The 22,962-nt window shown below is 41.4% G+C and overlaps 1 protein-coding gene across 14 annotated transcripts in view; it reads left to right on the forward strand.

The window, feature by feature from the left end:
* Shaker (potassium voltage-gated channel protein Shaker) overlaps positions 1-22,962 on the forward strand; it is a 185,314-nt gene that overhangs the window by 108,679 nt on the left and 53,673 nt on the right. The window contains exon 1 of one of the 14 annotated variants that reach the window (XM_072022413.1): positions 10,403-11,301. The exons of the other annotated variants lie outside the window; for them this stretch is intronic. Within the exon in view, the coding sequence (XP_071878514.1) occupies positions 11,228-11,301 (74 nt within the window). The 5' untranslated portion in view covers positions 10,403-11,227. Of the gene's footprint in view, positions 1-10,402; positions 11,302-22,962 lie in introns of those variants that run through there. 14 annotated transcript variants of the gene reach the window in all.

Genomic DNA, 22,962 nt, shown 5'->3' on the forward strand with positions numbered 1-22,962 from the left:
CCTACGTCCCGATCGTATCGGTCCGAGGTATACTAAATTTTTAAAACTTTCCAGGGATCAAATAAACGTTTAATTCGACTGTATTACGTCGAAATATAACGATTTGTGTAAAAATATCCATACCTTATAACGCTTTTTAAGAAAATAACTCGAAAAAGGTCTTCGGTCTGTTTTAATGTTGCAGATATTTGTTGGCTTGCAGAAATAGCACGAATGTTATGATTTTTTTTTATTATACTTGGTACCATGATGGGAGCGTGTTTTGTCGATAAAATTCTCACATCCCGTGTATCTCTCCATTTGAGTACGACAATCCCGTTATCTTCTTTGGATACCGTCTTCCCTTTTCTTAGTTTGCAATGAAGAATATCTTTTGGTAGGAATTTTTTACACTTGGTACAGCGGCATTCGTGGCCTTTTCTTCTTTTTTTTTTTTTTTTATTTGGAAGAATTTTACAATTAATTCTCATTAAGAATTATAAGTAAATTGTTCTGGCGTGGTACTATAACGTGAATAATAAGTGATTATCGTATGTTTGATTCTAGCTGAATCTAATTTTTAAATCTAGAGGGTAATGTCTTTTTAGCCTGCGGATCTGATCCGTCGTGTCAAGTAATTGAGTAACTAATGGATTTTGGTGGTTGTTAACTCTTATGTTATATCTGTTACTGAATTTGGATATTTCTTCTTTAACCGTAGGTATCTTAAAGTCGCGATGTATTGTTTCGTTGGTAACATACCAAGGTGCATCTATTAAGAATCTTAGAGTTTATGATTGGAATCGTTGAAGAATTTCTCGCTGTTCCCCATAGTTGGATCCCATAGGTCCAAGCAGGTTTTAATATGGCTTTATATAGCATTATTTTGCTCTGCACGCTTAAATTGGAACTCACTCGTGGCCTGATGGAGATTTCATTGAAAACAAGCGCGGCAGTCAACGTGTTAAAACCTGTAAAATCTACTTAACGATCGAACCATCATCGATGCTGGTCACGACGACACGCGATTAATCTGATCCTTAACGAGTCGTGCGAGACCTCGCTGCGATCTTCTTTTCCAGCAGTCGATCGCATCGTTAGGAAGTGTCTGCAGTCGAAATTTAATTGCACCCTCGACTCAAGCTCAAGCGAGATACGTGGCGGTGCATTAATCCGATCTTTCCGAATTAGGCGAATTAGGGGACGTGCAAGCACATAGATTATCCGCGAGAACTTTTAGTCCTGTCGGGCTTCTCTTTCTCCACACAAATAATCGAAAGCATCTGCCGCATCCTCTCGGCCCACTCTTTTCGTCTCTGCGTCCTCCACTGTCCCGCGACCGGATCGTTGTACCGGGTGACCGGAAAAATTTCCGAGAATTTGATCGCACGACTCTGCTAAGCGTTGATCGTGCTATTAGCATTAATTGAATTCAAGGTTGATTCGTCGAATCATTGGATAGCCGGAAAAGCAAAGATTAATTAGTTCTTGCGATTAGACAGGTTTATTTTCTTTTTTTTTTCTTTTTGTCACAAGTTTAGCCTTTTATTTTAGGCGTTTTATCGACGTGACGAGATAGTTGCCGGTTGGGATAGAATCGGAGAGTGAACGAGGCGGATGATAATTTAATCTTACGAACGGGTGCAGCCGAAATGTGCGTCCGTGCATTAATTCGCGCACGCGCGCGCAACAATAGAGTCGGCGACGCATGCACGCCTCGCCTTCTGTTCTATCAGCAACCGTTTAATTCGTGAAATTTATCGGTGCCACTGATTCCGTTTAATGGGACACAGGTCGACAACGAAATACGATGCTCTTCCGATTCTATTTGTTTATGCAACTTGCTACTTTCCATCGGTGTATCCGACTTTCGCATAGTTCCGCCTTCTCCTGTCTAGATTACGAGTTTTCCAACTAAACTTCGCCGGATTGCCACGATGGACACTGATATTGTTTAGTCCGATCGCGGAGGAGTCGCGTCAACGGGAGTCATAAATTCCCGTTACGATTAGATAATTGACGCCACAAACTGATCGATCTCCTATTTCGGTTAGGATAATAGAGCTGATTGAATTAGTATAACACTGAGTTTAACAGGTTATAATATGTACTTTATTCCAACAACTTGTTTCAGGATTATAGAAATGTTCGGAGAGGCTCGAGGGGTAAAGTTACGATGTCAAATTGTAATGTCGTTTACAATAAGGTTAGAAGTGTTCGACTCGAATAGTTATTAGTAAGATCACGTCGATGCGAATGTTTCGGAATAAACGTACGACGTTGCGTCGGGTGGCTCGTGGCAGTAAAAAGCAGGAAAAACACGCTCGCGTGATGGAAAAACACTCGTTAGCTGTTATAAACGATAATTAGAGACGCATCGACCGCGACCCATTTCGAATCCTGCAAGTACGTTCGTCGAAAAGCGGTAAAAATGTAGCAACTTATCGAGATAGAAGGACGAACCGATCGTAAATTTCTGTATCGCGCGCTAGCTACTATGTTGACCGAATTCATTTCCCTTGTATTTTATACTTAGCCCAATTTCTTCGGGGCTCGAGCTTACAGCGATAGAAAATTGCCGGTACCAGTTTGCAATTTCTGAACGTTAGTCGGGAAATTTATACGCGTATATAGAGATAATACAGGCGATAATGGCGGGATCTTTGCAATCATTTTAGCGTTGCTTACGTGTGGCTTAAATGTTGCCAAAACGGAAGATTGCCAACTAGGATCGATATTACATTTTTATGGAGATCTGTACTAATGTTCGAATAAATGATTCCACAGACCTCGATGTATTTTTATGACAATCCTGTCGTTAAGAGTTGTCGACTAAATGGCGATCAGTCAGCTTGCAACCGATCGGTTGATATCGCGAACCTTCGACGAGATTAACCCTTCGCACTCGGAATTTTACTTCAATTTCGTTAGCAGCAGTTCGCAACGCTCTAAGTACGTCCGTCATCCTGCGACCCGCACGCTATCAATTTCAAGTTTGAACTCTTTGCACTCGAGAGGTGACTCTCCCTATTTATGTTAGGTTTCGACATGTCCAATTGATGAGAGTGCAACGTTGGTTCGTAAATTGGTTCCTTAGCTCTTTGTGTTCTTTGTTAGGAAGTATAAAGTGTTAGACTTTAACATTTAGCCAACCGCGTGCGTCACAGCGAGCTATACGTTTCCATGGTGCAATTTTTCAAGTATCGAAGACTAATATTCACTACTTGAAAAACAGAGAAGTGTAAAAATTGTTTAAGCGGTTAATTATATTTGCAGTAATGATTTTATTTAACGATTTCATATATTGTTTGTACGAAACTTCAAATTAAAAGTATAAAGAAATATAGGTAAAATTAAAAATATTAACCCTTTGCACTCGGAATTTATTTCAATTTCGTTAGCAGCAGCTCGCAACGCTTTTAAGTGTTTTATCTGAAATTTACTTGAACTAAAAAATAAGACAATTTCAATAAACAAAGGAAGATAGAAATTGACTTAAATACCAGTTTTATTCACACTATTGTGGTATTTTCTAATTTTTAAGTGTACGATATATCTTGAAACAATTTCTAGGATGCAATCCTGCTTTTCTTTCGCATGTTTCACAAAAAAAAAGGTGGGAAAGCAGCTCCTGAGATTAAATCTGATGTCGAGTCATACTCGATATAGCACTGCAAAGGGTTAACGTTCAAGCTGAAGGTAAATTAAATGTATCGAATAGTAGTACGGTTTGGTTATTTATTTCCATTTTTTAATATACACGAAGAGTTTGATGAAGTTCCGATGGAGACGATTGTTAGATCTTGTTGACCTGTTCAATTTCGTGTGCGTCTATAGGAAGGTCATGTTGTATAGATATTTTGGAATCAGGACGAAGGAAATTTGCTACAGTTGATTTATTATATCCATGACGCATCCAGGAGAAGAATGTCGTGAAAAATCAATTAATAACTGCGTCATCTCCTTCCAACGGATCAGAGAAGATAAGAATACTTCGTCGTTTCCTTCAGTACTTTTTCATACTAGCGAAGAACGTTAGAGGAAGCTATCAAAAAACAAATAAATTATCTGCGAAGCAGAGGCGACTTCAGCTTCGCGTGTTTCCTTACAAGCTGGAATTCGTCGTCTCTTTCCAGCGTGTTATAGTCCACCTGGCACGAAATTTCACGCTGGCGCAATAATTGTCCCTAACTCCTCCAACTTCTCGTCATTTATTGATGACGTTATCGTTGACTGTAGCTACAGTCAGCTGGCAGCGCGTCGCTGCTGAAATCTCGTCCGTTGAATTTTCCTAACGCGATGCCCAGTGCACCGTGCATTTTCCTCCAGGCACAGCCGCAAGCGATCACAGCGATCGACAGCCGAGCTGAATCCTTCGGAAATTCGCGTCTAACGATGAGTCGATGAAACCGACGATAAATCGTTGCGACCGATGTAATACGATCCAATCTCGTTTATGAATTATATTCGAAGAATTCTATGCTGCAAACTTCTACCCCCCACCATTTTCGCTTTCATCGTCCCCCGTAAGTTGCCAGCGAGCTTCTACCAACGCGTTTATTTTTGGTGGAAATACGAGCTCTCGCAAAGAGCTGCCTTTTAAATAAACCGGTTGAGAAATCTAATGGAACTGTTCGCTCGTTTACTGTTCGTTAACGACTTTGGACGTAAAGACAGATGAGAAGGTTTTACGATACGTCGATGACGATGTGATACGCCTGCTGCAACCTAAGGGAACAGAGATGTGCATCGGCTGTTTTCACGAGTGCAGCGCAGAATTTTGCGCTCGACTTTAATTACACGCTGATTTAATTACAAATTAATTTACAATCAGACGATGGCTGGCTTGCAGACTCTAATGTTGTATTGGGTTGTCCGAAAAATGTCTTTCTTTTACAGACGCGTCTTTTACAAAGATGCATCTGTATACAAACATGAAACCTGATCTGACGAACGTTGTGGTCTTTATTTTGATAGAGCAAAATGGATCATAATGGATCATTCGATAAAATAATATAAAATGGAAAATATTGTGCATCCGTTATTTCTTTATAAAATGACAGAAACTTTTCAGACGACCTAATAATTACGTGTTTATTTCTACAAGAAAATTTTACACTACAACTAAGTTTCTTTTCCGCGGTACATAAGAAATCTAATTTTTATACATAACTGCATTCTTTAATGAAGTCAAGTTGGATTTTTACTTAGCTTATCGAGAGGTTTAATTTGATTTTTTCATTCTTGAAATTCAATTTTTCCGAAATAGCTTTTCATCCACAAATTCACGTGACGTAGGAAGAAAGAACGATATTTTCTCCCTTTTATTTTTTTCCCATAATGCACTAGTTTGTCAGCTGTTTCAGGCAGATGTGAACATAATTCTGTTTTTCATTATTTCCCTATACAACGAAAGAAACTTTTCGGACGACCTATTACTTATCATCGTTGCAAATCGACAAATTGCTCGAGTCAAGCCGCGCGCACTGCGTCCATGTTAAAATGTACACAAATGTCCCGAAGGAGGAAGCTTGATGAGTTTACCAATAGATGGATATTGCGGACAGAAACGTTCGTGAAGCTTTTAACACTTTGACTGCCACGCTATTTAAAATCACGTGTTTCGCTGAGGACGCCACGAGAGTATTTTTAGTATTCAAAGCATATAATGGCAAAATAATAATAAATTGATGATGTAAGACAACATTCTTCCCCAATGGACCAACAATCTTATTGGTGGTCACGAGTGACTACCGTGGCGCCTTGGTAACTGTTGATAGCGACATATTATAACAAGACTTCGTTTATTTCAACAAACCATTCGCATTCGTTATTTCGTCATAAGCAAACCGTGCACAATATATATTTGAAACGTGTAGAAGGTATTAGTAAACAGTATTATGACTATTTTTATGATTTCGACGAAACATTTGGCTGAAATGGTAGAGGTCCGGAAAAAAATTATGTTTCTGATAAACCAATGGTAGTGGTAGATTACAACAGAGGAAAGTGTGCTGCAGATTTATCAGATCGAATGATAGTATATTCTACACCACATAAAAGAACCCTCGAGTGGTATACAAAATTAGCTTTAGAGTTATTGTTAAATACATCAATATCAAACGCGATGATACTCTATAAACAAGCAACAAAAACAAAAATCGAGGTATCAGATTTTAGAATGGCACTCGCAACGCACCTTACACAGTGCTATTCACCAGAGCCGTCAAATATATTTATTCGACAAAGATTGCGACACGAAACGCAGAAGAAAAAAGTGCAAGCGTACCTGGCACGAAAATTTTGCAGAGAGTGCTATAAAAAATAGTTAGGATGAAAAATTGCTAAGAATCGGACCAAAGAGGTGACCATATCATCCAGATTGTATCGATGAGCCACATTTATGTTTAAAGTGTTTGAACACAGTGCACCGTTAGATGCAACATTTGTTCTCATTTTTTTTTTTTATCGATGTTCTAATAAAAATGTTTAATTGTTTAGTGGGACACTTTTTATTTCAAAATATCTTCTATGTATCGGTTATATTAAAAATGACCCAGCTGTCAATTTTCATTCAATTTTTACAATTATAAGAACTTTAAGCGCTCCGCTCACAAATGACCACCGTGGCGCCACAGGAGAAACCGTGGCCGGGTCATATATGACCAACATGGCAGTCAAAGTGTTAAGCTAATCGTTCGATCGTGAATAATATTTTCAATCTGTCTTGAGACCGTCTGGTCGCGTGAGGTCATCGGAATCGTGTGACTACATCGAAGTAGCTACGTTTAATCCGTGCCATAGTAATATATTCGTGGCTACTATAATAGTCGCGTTGTAAATGAAGTCAGTGCGGAAGTTTCACATCGATACTGCACTTAGATCCTTAACCGAACCGGTTGTCGCTGCAGATAGCGATAAAGGAACATGGTTGCACGGTATGGCTGACGCTCGGTTTTTTTTCCCCGACACGCTAAAAACCTCGTCGATAAACGTGGCGTGTAAACCTGCTACCGGTACCACTGTTTCTCGCGTGAACGTTGTTCGATACGGAATTCGTTGAAAAAATTCGCTCGATTCTTCGGCGATTCTTTCTCCGCTCGATCATAAAATACAAAGCTGGAAATTATCGGAGGATCGAGCGCGCTTGTGACACTGTCCGCGCGAACACAAGTTTCAGCGCGTCAAACCATGGCGGCAATTGCTAGCCACAATTCGTTACGCGTCACGTGTACATTTTTAAAGGTGGCGTGCGCGATTGCGAGACTAATTGAGGCCTTGATACCGCCAGGGATTACCTGCACTTTCTGGGGGAACTCGTTTCTTTCCACGGAATGTAGTATGGATTTACCCTGCGGCTTCCACGCTGTTCGTGTCGCTCCTTTCAGTTCCAACTTTTGTTTTCTACTCTTCAGTAGAAATTCCACACTTCCGTTCGGAAATACCGATGGTTCGCGCGATCTGCACTTTCAACAGCGGCTATAAATTCACTGATTCACGGCGCACGTCCAATTAGGATCGCGAATAACGATGAAAGATCGGCTTTAACAGAAGCTGCTTCGTTATGGATTTACGGCGGTTTCTTTGGCCACCAAGCGACTGGTAGGCGGAGCTAAGCGAGCGGAGCACGTGGCGCGCGTGGTACGCTGCCTCGAAGAACTGGACGTGCCGCAGTTACCTTTCGACCTGTCAACAATAGACGTAGCGCGTCGCACGCGCCACGCCACTCATTTTCTTCCACGCTTCGACCGCGAAAACACTGCCGCCACGTTCGTGTGCAAAGAAAGTAAAATTTTCAATCGACACAGTGCTCCGTTTTCTTTTCCCCCGTTGTTTAAACCGTGCGCTTGTTTCATCGCCGGAAAGTGCACCGAGTTTCATTGAGAAAGATGGAAACTTGCATTTGCGCGGGTCGTTCCGAAAAATATTGAGACGGTGTTCGATTTCGTAGTGACGTGACGAGTTGTCCAGCAGCTTTAGACGAGGCGAGTGGTGGATCTGAGTGAAGAGCGAAACGATCGAAAGTCAGAGGTCGAGTCAAAGCGAATCAACCGACAATTCTTTGTGACTATGGCTGGCCGCGTCGTTTTCAGTTACGTCGCGGAAAGAACTTGCATCGAACGGTGCGACTTCTGATCGAGTATCGTCGCGAGTTAAAATCACTCGCTTTCGATTCGATGATCTTGAAAACATCGAAACGTGTCCTACTGTTTACCACGCAAGTGGCCGTTGAAACAGTAGAAAAATGTTTCGTTCGGGTATCATGTTTCCGCGACAAGTTTTTTGCGAAACGATGAGTTGTTCGTTCGAAATGTTATTCGTCAGAGCCACGGCGAAAGTGTGTGCTGTAGTGTCGTACGGAGTATCGATTACCATTTCTGGAGTAGCTGGAACGATAATAGAGGCATAAATATTACTCGAACATTGCGGTCTGCGGCTTTAGCCTCTGACGTCACGCTCTCCGGTCCAGCGAGTCGGTGTCGTCCTTATACAAATTTTTCAAAGATTTTTGCGTCGAGTTTAACGTGTCAATCGTCGATCGCACACAGTGAAAAGTGGTTGGTCGAGTGTGTTTACCGAATTGTAACTTGGGCGCAGTTACGCCCGATTTGACGTTGGCTTACTTTACTTTCTTCGCGAAAAAGGCTTTGACTTTGAGTTGCGTTACGTTAATTTTTTGTAATTAAATAATAATTGCAAATTAATTGATAATTAGGTTTTTAGTCGTGGTAACGAGGTGGTGTGGCGGTTCAGTGGTTTCTTTGTCGGAAAGTTGCTCCTGGCTGATTTTTTGCTGACGATCGGGCACGTTCGAGCTACGCCTCCTACGAATAGAATTTCCACTCTCGAGTACCTGTGTATAAACAACGGGATGTCGTGATCGTTAAGCGAGAGCTTCGCTTTGAATGGAATACTCGTTAAGCGTGGAAACGAGAGAAGGTCCGCCAATGACTCGAACTTTCCTATTGCGAGATACTCCCTTTAACCTCTTAGGTACGACGCGCCACTATAGTGGCTTTCGCGGATGTCATCTTATATTACGACGTACCACTATGGTGGCTCGCTCTACTCGCTCATTCGCTCACCGTTCCCACTAAATGATCTTTTTCAATTGTCTTGCTTCGTATTCTTTTGTGCCCTCGCAACGTTTTATGACGTTTATGACAGTGTTAACAATATACAGACAGAATATATAGTCTTTGTTTTTGCCAGTGTCAAATATCAATTGTTGCTTCCCGTTAAAATAAACGTACCATTATTCGATGCTCTTTTTAACATAGCGATCCGTATTCTTCTAATTTCGTAGAATCTTCAAGCTGAAAATGTCGCTTGGAAATAGGAAACGAAAAGCAATTTGAAAAACACTATCGCGCTATGAGCGCGGAAATTGTGACGTGTATGTGGTGCTTTACATATATCACACTCGATTGTATTATCGATTATTAAAGTAAATTATTCAAGTTCAAGTATACGCATCGTTTCTCTAAGAAAAATTACAATTTAATTATCAAAAAATTCGTTCCAATGTGCTTGCGTAGGCAACATGATTATCCGTCACACGTTGCAGTGCCATATCGTTTACGCGTAATTCGCGTGAAACTCTGCCGTACAAAGAAACAGCCCATGCAAAATTCAGTACCTAAGAGGTTAATAAACGTCATCTCTCGTCGCTTGTTCAAGATCCTGACATTTTTCGTACACCAACCTCGGCAATATTACTCAAACTGTATCAGTGCGGATAGTTGCAAACGACGTTGGAGAGAAACGACGGTCGTTGTTCGCCGATATTGTAACTTCGTTTTCCATTCGGGGGAAGGGCAGAAAAATATGGTAACGGAAATGAAGTAAAGAAAAGGTAAATTCAGCGAATAAGCAATGGCGGAAGATTGACTCGCGATGCGGAACGCGAACGTTCTATTTCGTTGAACGAGGGTCGCGTGACTGAAATCGATGGACGAAAAGTCGCGTTTATCGCGATCCGCTCGGTAACGGAGGCTGCAGCACCGCAATGCTGCATCGTGCGACTCGTTCGACAGAGGATGGAACAAAGCTCGACAAACGAATTGCTCTTCGCGTTCGTCCGTTTGAAATCGTCGGTGCGGAACGTACGTTTCGTACGAGCTGCTTTTTCCTTCGTTTCGAATCGAATTGGAATGTAAGGAGCGATCGATCGTCGTCGTTGCTGGTAAAATCGCGATTAGAATTTTTCAGAAAGTTCGCTCGTAAGACGGTTAGTCTAGGGAAATTGTTTCCCCTCCGACAAAGGGGAATTTCTTTTATCGACGTTCTTGTTGTGTTATTATTACGTCGGTTGGGTTAAAATTGAAATAGTAACGCGAAACGCGTAATTGGTAAACAGGTCACGCCGGTTCTCTCGACGAAGCACGGGACGCAAAGAGTTGGAATTTGTAACACGTACGAGACACTCGATTAATTTTAGCGATCACGGTGCGTATAAATCAATCGGAGCTCTTTTGCAAAATGGGACCTCGTTTTTCAGTTTTCGCGAGATACACAGAGAATGCGAGACTAGCGGATCTCGGACACGCGGTGCTGCTTCTTCCTTAACGGAGAACTCAATCCCCTTAAGTAACTTCCTTTCAACTCGACTACGCTTAGTTCGCAAAAAAAAAAAAAAAAGAAATTCTTCTTGCAGAAAACTTGCAACGGAAGTTTCTTTCTAACTCACCGGCGTTAAGAGATACCATTACTTTTTATTCGACGAAACGAATCTACGATAAATGTTGCACGTTCGTCTACCTTACGACCATCTGCGATTCGCCAACGTAAGGTGACGTTCGTTTTGTCGAGCAGTTGGCAGTTTTTCGTGTACGAACCAATTCCTACTCAGTGCAATCGTAACGAAGAATGTGTGAAAGAAAAGACGAAACGGTAAAGTGATAGAAGATAAAAAAAAAAAATAAATAAGTTGAGTTGAGGAAGGTGTGAAAGTACAGGCGATCGGCGATAAGCGAAGGGGCTGCGCGACCTTGGTCGATGCTGGTCTCGAGGATTATTTTAAAAGAGGGACAAGGCCACTTATGGAGCGGCACGACGAGCGGTTCCTACGGCTGAGAACGAAACGGGCAGACGGTCGATCGGGAAGCGGGGCTGAAAATAGAGAGCGCCAAGCTTCACGAAGATACGACATGACACCGGACACGGATCATCCACGCTCGTAGCTTCGGCGAGGTATTATGAAACTGGAATGGCCATCGAGTTCTCTGTTGCCCGTGGAGATTGAGGTATGGCCGCGGTAGCCGGCATCTATGGCTTCTCAGAGGACCGACACGTCAGATATTCCGAGCATCGCCAGCATCCGTGAGTTTCACGTGAAAGACGAAAGCGAATCGATAGCCCCGAACTATCTTAGACTACTTTTGCTTGAACGTTTCTCGCTTACGGTTACGCAACGCGATCCTTTCTCGCGATCCTTTCTCGCGCTATTTTGCCGTGTCTTTTGGGAAAAGGAACAAAAACCGTTCGAATTATTCCGCGTTATAATCTCAACATTTGCCGCGGATGAAATTTCGTTCAAATTCCTAGCGAAATTCTACGGATCGTTTTTTTCCCGAAAGACCCGTAAAAAGTGGACAGGAAGAGAACTTCCTTTGGGACGTGCTGCATCGTATAGGGTTTCTTTCCTATTTTTTTCTCGCTTTTCTACCTTCGTACTTTTCATGGCTGTAAATCATTTGAATGCGGGTTACGTTGCATGCACTGTGTTAACGAACATCCGAACTATCTTCCACCTGGAAAAATACCGCTTCCGCTGACATCTACTTCAATTCAAACATTCGCCGTAGTACGTTTAACCTTTATTAACCTCTTGCGAACTCAAGTCGACGGTAAACGATACTTTGCGCGAGTTCAGAACGAAAGCTGGACGATTAGCGCGCAACTTATTAACGCAAAACTTCTTAGAACAAATTTTTATTTTTTTTTATTTTATTTGCGTTTATTTTACAATCAATTCTCGTTAGAGAATTTTAAGTAAATTTATCTGGCGTGGTACTATGACATGATTAATAAGTGTTTATAGTATGTTTGATTCTATTTGAATCTAGTGCTTAGGTCTAAGGTGTAATGTCTTTTTAGCCTGCGGATCTGTTCCGACGTATCAAATATTTGAGCAATTAGAGGATTTTGATGGTTGTTAACTCTTGTGCTATGTCTATTGCTGAATTTTGATATTTCTTCTTTGACTGTGGGTGTCTCGAGGTCGTGATGTATCGTTTCGTTGGTGACGTACCAAGGTGCATCTATTAGGGACCTTAGGGTTTTCGATTGGAATCGTTGGAAAATTTCTATGTTGGAATTACTTGCTATTCCCCATAGTTGGATTCCATAGATCCAAACAGGATTTAATATGGCTTTGTGTAGTGTAATTTTACTTTGCGTATTTAAGTTGGAACGTCGGCCGATGAGCCATTAGAATTTTTTAAATTTTGCTTTGAGCTGTTTGGTTTTATCTAAGATATGTTGTTTCCATGTCAATCTTCTGTCCAGAATCATGCCCAGTAGCGTGAAAGTTATGTGGCTAGATTTGTTTTCATTGACTTTGAAGCGCCATTTGTGGAACCATTCTTCCATAGAGTCGAGGCCTCGCTGGAGAGTAGAGGAGGCAATTGTCGGGTCTGAGTGTGAGGCTAATAAGGCTATATCGTCAGCAAATGTCGCTGTGGTTATATCTGTCGAAGTTGGTAAGTCTGTAGTGTAGATGTTGAACAGCAGGGGTCCGAGGACACTGCCTTGGGGTATGCCAGCTTCTATTGGAAATGTTGAGGTTATAGCGTCTAAGTGTTTTACCATGAATTGTCTATTGGATAGGTAGGATTTTAGGATGGAGTCCTTAGAACAAATGAAGGGAATCTCGTTGAGGCTGATCGAAGCTACTAGAGAACAGTTTTAATTGCGCTGCAGTTTGGTCCACGGATATTTGTAGAGGATGTTTAGTCGTGTTCAACTCACGTCGGGGTTACCAATGTAAAGGATGGTTTGTTGTTTGAATAACGAGATAACTTGCTGTTTGAAATCCTCAAGTGTATTTTAAAATAATAAATAAATAAGTACAGACAATATCCGCTAAGACGCTGAGGTGAATAGGTCGTGGTAGATGCGGAAGAAACACTTGAGTATATTTAACAATATATATGTCGGAGATGAAAGGACACCGGAGCCTTTCTTTCGGAATGTTTGGGAAAGTCCCCAATACTTTAGCCCAGACTTTTTATTATAGCCGTACTTAAACAATAAAACTGAGAAATAGCTGTTTATGAATTAAGTCAATTATGATTATCCGAGGTTTATGACAGTGGGCTTGGGATCGAAGTGACATAATGGGTCACTGAACGTAGCCACGGTCACGGGAGGGACGTGGGAGCTAACAGAGGTATAAAGTAATTAAATTACTCTCCTTAAAAACAGAGATTGACCTGAGGAATACAGACAAATACGGAGAGGAGTATATAAGGGCAGTTCCACTTGGACTGAGGTTCAATCCGATAAGTGCGACTAGTCCAGTGTACACGTACGCCCAATTCCTAATCGCAATCGTCATCCCGTTGACCGTGCATTCGTTATCGAACCTAAATTCATCGTCATCGACATCTCAATCACTCAATCATCGATATCACTTGTTAACTTCTGTAATACATCCCTATAAATAAACATCATCTGGTATAAGACAACTATGGCCAACTCACATGAAGACTCGTTACGCGCCCAGAACTCCAACGTTAATCCGACATATATTTATTAACATATCACATGGGTTCACATTATGATTAGAGTTAGGGGCGTGTAATGGATATTCTCTGGAATTAGCCATCGTTGTTATGCAATCGAGGTAATGTTGATTAGCACAAGTGTGAGTATTACAGAATCGACAAGTAACCGCAGTGATTAGACACTAATGACAATGGTCTTAGGTTCGATAATGAATCCGCGGTCAACGGGATAACAAATATACTCTCTTCCAAAGTCTAAGTCGGAGTCATAGTTAAAAACGTGAAGTACCCACTGGTCGTAAAGACGTTGTTTTACTTGCTGACGAGATCGCACGAGAATGTGTTTTCCGTCGCGGTGATGTTGCAGAGGAAAACTATGATGGGGTGTGTCTAAGGGCACGAGATCATCGGATTCGTCGAGAACAACCCTCGTTCGAAAAGTGAGGGAAATGGACGTTGCTGTTAATTGGTTAATTTCTATATTTGTGGTTAGAGGAAGATGCTAGCCGTCCTTGAGAGAAAGTTGCTAGCGGGAAGCGTCGTTCGTGAGGAGAAGCAGATTTCTCGTATTTTCTCGTAGTAGGTGATAGATTTAGAGACTGTTAGGATAAAGACTATTTGTCCGTTTGAAGGACCTTAGTTAACCAAGTCCTAAGATTTATAGCGGGTCCTCAGCCTAGTTGATCATGTACTGTGGAGATGCATCGACATCTGGTAATCATCTTGCCCGAAGAATAGGGTCTGTGTGTGGCGAGCCACAGGGCAGAAACCATTGGAATGTTTACTGTCGAGTGCCGCTACAACTATTCTTTTTAAGGAGAGCTATACAATTACCCTATACCTCTATTAGGTAAAAACGTTCATCCCGTGACCGCGGCTACGTTGGGCGACTAGTTGTCGCCTCGAGCCCAAGCTCATTATCACAAATCTCGGACAATTATAATCGGGTTAACTTATAAAGATTAAGGTATTGGGGATTTTCCAAAGAATTCCAAAGAGAAGGCCCGGTGTCCTTTCATCTCCGACGTATATGTTTAATCGACCATTCGCGGAGAGACGCGATCATGAGAAAGCACGTCAACGGGAGTCGTAAATTCCCGTTACGATTTGTGGCAGCACTCGACAGCAAAATACCACCACTCGACACTAACTTAATGTCGGACGACGGTAGCGCAGTGGTTAGCGCCTTAGGTTACGAACGTTCGGGACCCAGGTTTCAAATCCCGGCGACCGGAATTCCAATTTTTCTTCTGCAACACAAAAATGAGAAGAAAAATGCAGCAGTACGCCAGCAGCAATACTGTAGTGACCTACAGTAGAAGAACCTGTTTCAATCTACACACAAGCAGTATAGCGCTCTATCACAACAACTATACTGGCCAGACAGCAACAAACAAACATGTACACTTCAGATTAGATAATCGATGCCACGAACTGATCGATCCCCTTATTTCTGTTACGATAATAGGAGTGGTTCAATTGAGTATACATTGAATTAACACGTATAAATTAATGTTTATTCCAACAACTTTGTAAAGAAAGTAGTTACGCTGTTGCGTATGTACAAGTTTAAGTAAGTGATTGATTTAACGGTAGAGACCCGTTAAAGATATGTGTTGACTATTCTAACGATGAAGAACAAGTGAAGTTTAGTGACGATGCTGTGTCGGAGGAAAGTTAGTGATGGGTGTGTCTAGCGCACGGGACCATCGGATTTGTTGATGACAATTTTAGTTAGGAAAGCGAGGGCAGTAGACATTGCTTCTGATTGGATAATAAGAAGGTTGGTGGACTAGGAAGGGTCTTAGCCGCCCTCGATAGAAAGTTGCTAATCGGACGCATCATAGGTGAGAAAAATTAACTTTCCCGTGTCTTCTCGTAGCAAACAATAAACTTTAGAAAACGCTTTTTAGTAAAAAGATCTTTGTTCGGTCTGAAGGACTTTAGCTAGAAAATTCCTGAGATTTATGATGGGTCCTTAAGACTATTGAGGATACGGAGTAAGGATGTGTAGACATGTAGTTGCCATCTTGCGCGCGGTGTGTAACCTGGGCTAGGTAGAGGAACTAGGTAATATACTTTACATGCACACTTTGCTTAGGATTCGCGATTACAAGTTCGACTGCGGGTCTGTTGGGGTTGTTAAATGTATAAACAGAGGAATGCGTCGATAAATTGTAAAGTAGAAAATATATTTTAATACAGAAGTCTAAGTACAAGTAGGAATATAATTTGAGCTGATCCCGATCCTCACGCTAGCAGTGTTACCCTATGACTGAAAGCCTCGAAGCTGTCACGTAAAATCACAAGTCACAACTCAGATTATAAAAATATAAGAAGGTAAAGCCGAAACACAACTATTAACTTTCTTTTTTTTATCGCACTTTATTATGCACTTAATAATTACAATTTAGTATATACTGAGTTGTCACGTATAAATTACACTTTATATAGATCTAAGGGTAGAAACGCGGTAAAAAGATGTTGACTGTTCGAAAGTTAGAGAATCAGTAAAGTTTAGTGACGATGTTGTGGCGGAGGAAAGCTAGTGATGGGTGGGCCTAAGGATACGAAAAGAGCTGATTTGTTAAGGATAAGTTTTCATTAGGAGAGTGAGGGAAATAGACTTCGATGTCAATTGGCTGATTTTCTAGGTTGGTGGGTGAGGGAGGGTGCTAACCGCCCTTGAGAGAAAGTTGCTAACGGAAGATACCGAACGTGAGAAAAATTGACTTTCCCGTATCTTGCCGTAGTAGGCAAAAATATAAAGAACGCTTGTTATTGGCCTGAAGGACCTTAACTATGAAAATGATTTTATGCTGGGTTCTTACGAATATTGAGGATACGCCGTAAGGATGTGTAGACATCTGGTTGACGTTACAAAGCCATCGTCGTCTGTCTACTGTCTATGGTCTGCTTCGTCCCAGTCTATTATTGCCTATACGCTGTCGATGGCTTCAATGCTTGAGAAAACTAAAAAGACCAGATGTAGAGCTTTCTTAAAAGTGGTGACCACTTCAACAGGGTCGATGCGTTTCGATACACGATACAAGTTCGGATGATGATTGCTTAAGATGTTGCGAAACTCGGGTCAATTATTGCTGCTAACTACCAACTATCGACTCGGACAGGCGTCTAACGACTGACTTTCCGTCACGATGATGCCACAAAGGAAAACTATGATGGGGTGTGTCTAAGGATATGAGATCATCGGATTCGTTGAGGAAAGCCTTGGTTCGGAAAGTGAGGGAAATGGACGTTGCTGTTAATTGGTTAATTTCTATGTTGGTGGTTGGAGAAGGGCGGTTAGCGTCCTTGAGAGAAAGTTGCTAGCGGGAAGCGTCGTTCGTGAAGAGAAGCAGATTTCTCGTATCTTCCTGTAGTAAGTGATAGATTTAGGGACTGTTAAAACAGAGACCATTTATTCCTTTGGAGAACCTTATCTAAATAAATCCTAAGACTTATAGCGGGTCCTTAGGCCAGCTTCTTTTTTTTTTTATTTGGTAGACATTTTACAATCAATTCTCATTGAAAATTACAAGTAAATTATTTTGGCGTGGTACTGTAACTTGGATTATAAGAGTTTATAGTATGTTTGATTCTAGTTGAATCCAATGCTCAAATCTAAAGGGTATTGTCTTTTTAATTTGCGGATCTGTTCCGACGTATCGAATAGTTGAGCAATTGGAGGGTTTTGATGGTTGTTAACTCTTGCGCTATGTCTATTGCTGAATTTTGATATTTTTTCTTTGACTGTGGGTGTCTTGAGGTCGTGATGTATCGTTTCGTTGGTGACGTACCAAGGTGCATCTATTAGGAACCTTAGGGTTTTCGATTGGAATCGTTGGAAAATTTCTATGTTGGAATTACTTGCTGTTTCCCATAGCTGGATCCCATAGTTCCAAACAGGTTTTAATATGGCTTTATATAGCATTATTTTACTTTGCATGTTTAAGTTGGAACCAGTAGAATTTTTTTAGTTTCGATTTCAGTTGTTTGAATTTATCTACGATGTGCCGTTTCCATGTCATTCTTCTGTTCAGAATCATGCCCAGATACCCGACTGTATCTTTGTTTGAAATATTATTTATGGTCACCTATGGGCAGGATTGTTTTCGCAGCGTGAAGGTCATATGACTGGATTTATTTTCATTTATTTTGAAGCGCCATTTGTGGAACCACTTTTCTATAGAGTCGAGACCTCGCTGGAGAGTTGAGGAGACAATTATAGGGTCTGAGTGGGCTGCTAATAAAGCTGTATCATCAGCAAATGTCGCTGTGGTTATCTCTGTTAAAGTTGGTAAATTGGCAGTGTAGATGGTGAACAGCACAGGTCCGAGAATACTGCCTTGGGCCATGCCAGCTTCTATTGGAAATCTTGCTGTTATAGCGTCTAAGTATTTGATCATGAACAGCCTATTCCTTAGTGTTGAAGTGGTCGCCACTTCTAAGAGAACTCTACATCTGGTCTTTAGTTTTCTCAAGCACTGAAGTCATTGACAGCGCATACACAAAAGACTGCGTCGAAGGCAAACTATAAACGATACACATGCAACGTTGGCTTCAGGGTTTTTCAGTCATAGGGTAACGCTGCTAGCGTGCAGATCTGGACCAGCTCATATTGTATTCCAAACTTTGTACTTACACTTTAATATTCAAAATATATATATATTTTCTACCTTACAATTTATCCACGCGTTCCTTTGTATTCACATACATCCAATAACCTTAACACTTAGGCTAGCTGAAAATATTCTGTGAGGATGTATCGACATCTGGCAATCATCTTGTCCGAAGAATAGGATCTTTGTGTAGCCACTGGACAGAAACCATTGGAAAGTTTACTGTTGAGTGCCGCTACAACGCTCGTACTAACAGATTCGCAAAAGACAGTGTACAACTCGCTAATAAGATCGTTCGAAACTAACTGATAACTGATAGATACTGATATTGATTCGCACGACTGACTGATAAACTGGAGAATATGGTCATCTATTTATACTGGTCGAGGGAGTACCGGAAAATTCAAATTAGTCTTCGTCTTATTTTCTTAGTCGAGTTTATTTATTACTATATTGTGTATGTGCTAACGATGTTGATACTCCGATGCAAAATAACAATATGATCCAAATTGACCTCTAGCTCATGCGCCGCTACATATTTGACGATTTCATTTCAAACTTATTTCGAAGGAGGAACGAGGAGATTTTAAAGGCGATAAAAAAAAAAAAAAAAAAAAAGTGGTAAACGAGAGAGACAAGGCATCGGTGATGGGATTAAAAAAGAGTTGGCTCGTAAAATGCGTTCGAGTCGAACGGGGAATTACAAAGGGAGAAGAGTTCTTTGGCGTTGGTGGATGCATGGTATAACTCGCATTTTCCAGCTGAGCTGCCTTCCCGTAACGCTTACTCGCAACTTGGTAATTGAATAATGCAGATGCGCAATAGGACACGTGGTTCGAGTCACTTGGTTACGCTGATCCTTTGTCAATCACTTTGCGCCTATACTCGCTGCTTTCGAAGAACGAAACACCGCTTCTTGTTATGTACACATTTAATCGATCCTCCTACTCGGCGAAACCATATAAACGCATATTGTTGTGAACATAAACTTACTTTCACTTTTCCCGTGTATTTCTTAATCGAATCGAACCGAGCTATGTTTCCGCATAGAAGAGATTTATCTTCTTTTTTCTCTTGTAACTGTTTGCAACGAAACTATTATTCGTAGGTTTTCTCATGGGCCAAGAGAGATCGCAAAGTACAAATGATAGAGTCAATTTGGCCAGCAGTTAACTTTACGAGCGATATATTTTATTGGCGTTGGAAGAAAGAAGCTGGAACAGCTCCGGTTTCGAAGTATAAACGCGGACGTACTTGTTCCGCTCTGCGCGCTGAATTTCTCAAAATTGGCTATGGACTAGCACCGACCCAGTTACAAAGTTTTTACCGCGATGAGTCGTAGAAATTGATCGTTGCATTTGCATTCTTCGTGTAGCAAACTACGCAACGTCCGGCTATCTCTTTCCGTACTTTCCAAACGTTTCTCCACCGATGCTGTATCTTTCATTCTGCAAACACCGCGAGAAATGTTACATTTATTTACAAGGACACCCGTTACGTAATATTTCGATTAGATGTATAAATACGCGAAAGTCACGGTCGATGGGAAGAGAATCGTCGATTATCATTGTGAATTGACAACTAAGTTAACAAGCAGCAACACGATCCCCCACCTACCCGAAACATCTATATTTCATGGACTTTGTCAGCAATTAAGGCCGAAGCTCTTAGCAATTAAGATCGGGCCGATTCTCGTCTACCTCTGCCAGCCATGAAAATTCAAACTTGGAAGAGGTGTTTGCACGCGTAAATCGGGAAATCGCGACCGGATTAATCACCGGTGTCGGTGTTTTCTTCTCCAGCTATTGCTCGCTTGTATATCGATAATCTCGGCGGTGCACACGTATGTACGGAAGGGAGGTCGCGACAGTGCAGAGGAGTAGAGTTGAGACGTGCCACGGTCGTGGGTTAATTGATTTCCAATAGCTGGCTGACCGGCCTTCGGAGCCGCGTACAAGCGCAATCCTGTGTCCCCCACACAATCAACTACCGATATGCTAACTGCGGAACAGATTGTACCGATTAAACGGCGATTGAGAATTCATAGGTCCGTATCGATGGATGGCGCCAGTTAATTGCATTTTGTACCACTTTCTCTTCTCTGTTTACTTTACCATTTCGTTTCTTCTTTTACTTACCTGGCAGCATTTCGTCTTGCCTGCGGTTAACGCAAGCACTTAGCCAGCTGCATTTCGTGGTCACCGATGAGGTGGCCCGTTTAATTCTGCTAATCGAGCGACGCATTCAAAAGGCCTTGCGGTGCAAGCTCGAAAGGAAAATTCGATTTCCACTGCAATTTCGTTCAGTCGCCTGCTGTCCTCTATCGATCGAAGCTACTCTCACCAGGCGTCCTAAACGTTCGTTAGTTTTTGCCATCTTTTGTAAATCGTTAAATAGATGATATATTGTACGTTTTTCCTTAGATTTCCTTTAGTACTAGAATTATCGGTAGTTAACACGAAGCTATTTCTACCAAAACCAGTGAAAATGAATGGTCTTTAAGAAATACGTAATAATAGAATATTTGTATATTTATTGAGTTATTACTTTCTTACAGAAGCAATTCTATATTATTTAGTGCATTTTTGGTATTATTAATCCATGTGGGACCATGATCGACCTAAACGGAGGTTGACACATTTATAAGATTGTAGAACCTGTCTGTTGAATGGTGTGCTATTGCTAGTGTTAGCATCTAGCGATCTAGCGATCAATCCGAAATTTTCCTGACATCTGATATCATCATATCGAATGATAGGCAGTAAAAATTTTAAAAACATATAGCAAGTTGTACAAAACGAGGGATCTGGTTAACTGGGGTTCGATAAACATATTGCAAGACTCTTTTACACTTTGACAAGTACCAGTCATATTGACCGGTGTTGGTATAAGTAGCCTTGATACAAAATTATTTTGTGTTTGAATACATAAAAAACAAAATAAAATTCATTATATGAATTATGATCCCTAAAGGAGGTTGACAAATTTATAAAATTGTAGAACCTGTCATTTTAGCTGATGTGGTGTTTCTAGACTAGATTGAGGTTAGGTTAGTTTTAGCCTAGATGTACCATATCAGTCAAATTGACTGATTTTGCAACTTTATTTTAGAATTCCTACTTCATGTTATATTTTTTCTCATAATGATGTACTGACTTTCGCAAGATAACTAAAAGAATAATATAGTGAATTTTATTTCGTTTTTTATGTATTCAAACTGAAAATAATTTTGTATCAAGTTTACTTGATAAACCAGTCGAAATGATTGGTACTTGTCAAAGTGTAAAAGGGTCCTGCAATCTATTTATCGAACCCCAATTAACCAGTTTCTTCCTCGTTTTCTACAATTTCCCACACGTTTTTACCATTTTTACTGCCTATCATTCGATATGATGATATCAGATGTCAGGAAAATTTCGGATCGATCGCTAAATCGCTAGACGCTATACAAAGTGCGATCGTTCGTTCCCAGTGGGACGGTGGATCTCCTCACACTTGCAGGTTTCTTCAATACATTTCGATTGAATGGAATGCAATGAACACATTCGACTAGCTTCCCATTTACGCGCTGTTCCTGTCAGACGCGGTACCAACGATCGTCAGGTTTCAAGTAGAATTCGCGCGTAACAGCAACCTTCGCCACGGTATCCGGAAAGTTGGGAGATCGGCGATCTGTACGGGACCGGTCGCGTTTCCCTTTTGTCAGCTGTCGACTAAGCGCGATGGGAAAGTGACTGAAATCAAGATCGGATCGATTAAAAGCGTGGAAATGGCCGAGCTGCCAGTTGCACGTGCGTTTCCCGGTTGAAATTTGTCAGGCTACGAGTGTAATGGCTACGGGCAGCTTTTCTGTACGCGTATAGGTGCGCAAATGAATTTCAGTTAGGCGCGTTGTGCATGGAACGACTGGTCGTTTGTTCGCCGGTGATTTTGACGTATTAATTATCAGGCTGCCTTCGAGCCTCGTTTGTTATTGTCTTGCCAACCGCCACCAGCCATTTGTCTAAAAAATCCGTTCGATTCGATATTAATGCATGACCGATCCAACGACCAAGATTGATAAACGATAACGAGGCTACAGAACGTAACTGCGACCATGCATCCAATCGATAATTAATCGTAAACGGTGGTTTTAAGTGTCGTTATGACGATTTCATGCTGTTCGTTGCAATTAATTTTGACACCTAATTTTCAAATAGCAGACACAACCGATGTCGATTTTCCAACGACTCGCTGATAGAAATCGATCGCAATCGGAAGATTTGCCGGCGTTTGGTTGTATCGACGAATCGACAGGGTCGTGAAAAAGTTGGGTTATGGAGCGCGAACGTGCTCGAGAACGATCATCGATGCAGAATGCGAGCGATGCAGAGTTGCTCTGCAAAGCTGGCAGAAACAAGTTTCTGCTTTCGTTGGTTAATCCGATACGGATACAAGAATGGTTTTTCGTGTAAAATGGTAGACAATGGTACGGATAATGCAACGCTGGCCGTCGTTGTTGGAGCGGCATCTCTGAATACGGTACAGTAGTGTGGCAAGTGCGGAACACGGGTTTGACTTTACCGACCGTCTGGATATCCGCGTTTGATACATCGATACGGCACACGAGATGAACGCTCGCGATTCAAATC

The sequence above is a fragment of the Bombus fervidus genome, chromosome 2 (assembly GCF_041682495.2).
Source record: "Bombus fervidus isolate BK054 chromosome 2, iyBomFerv1, whole genome shotgun sequence".
NCBI lineage: Eukaryota > Metazoa > Arthropoda > Insecta > Hymenoptera > Apidae > Bombus > Bombus fervidus.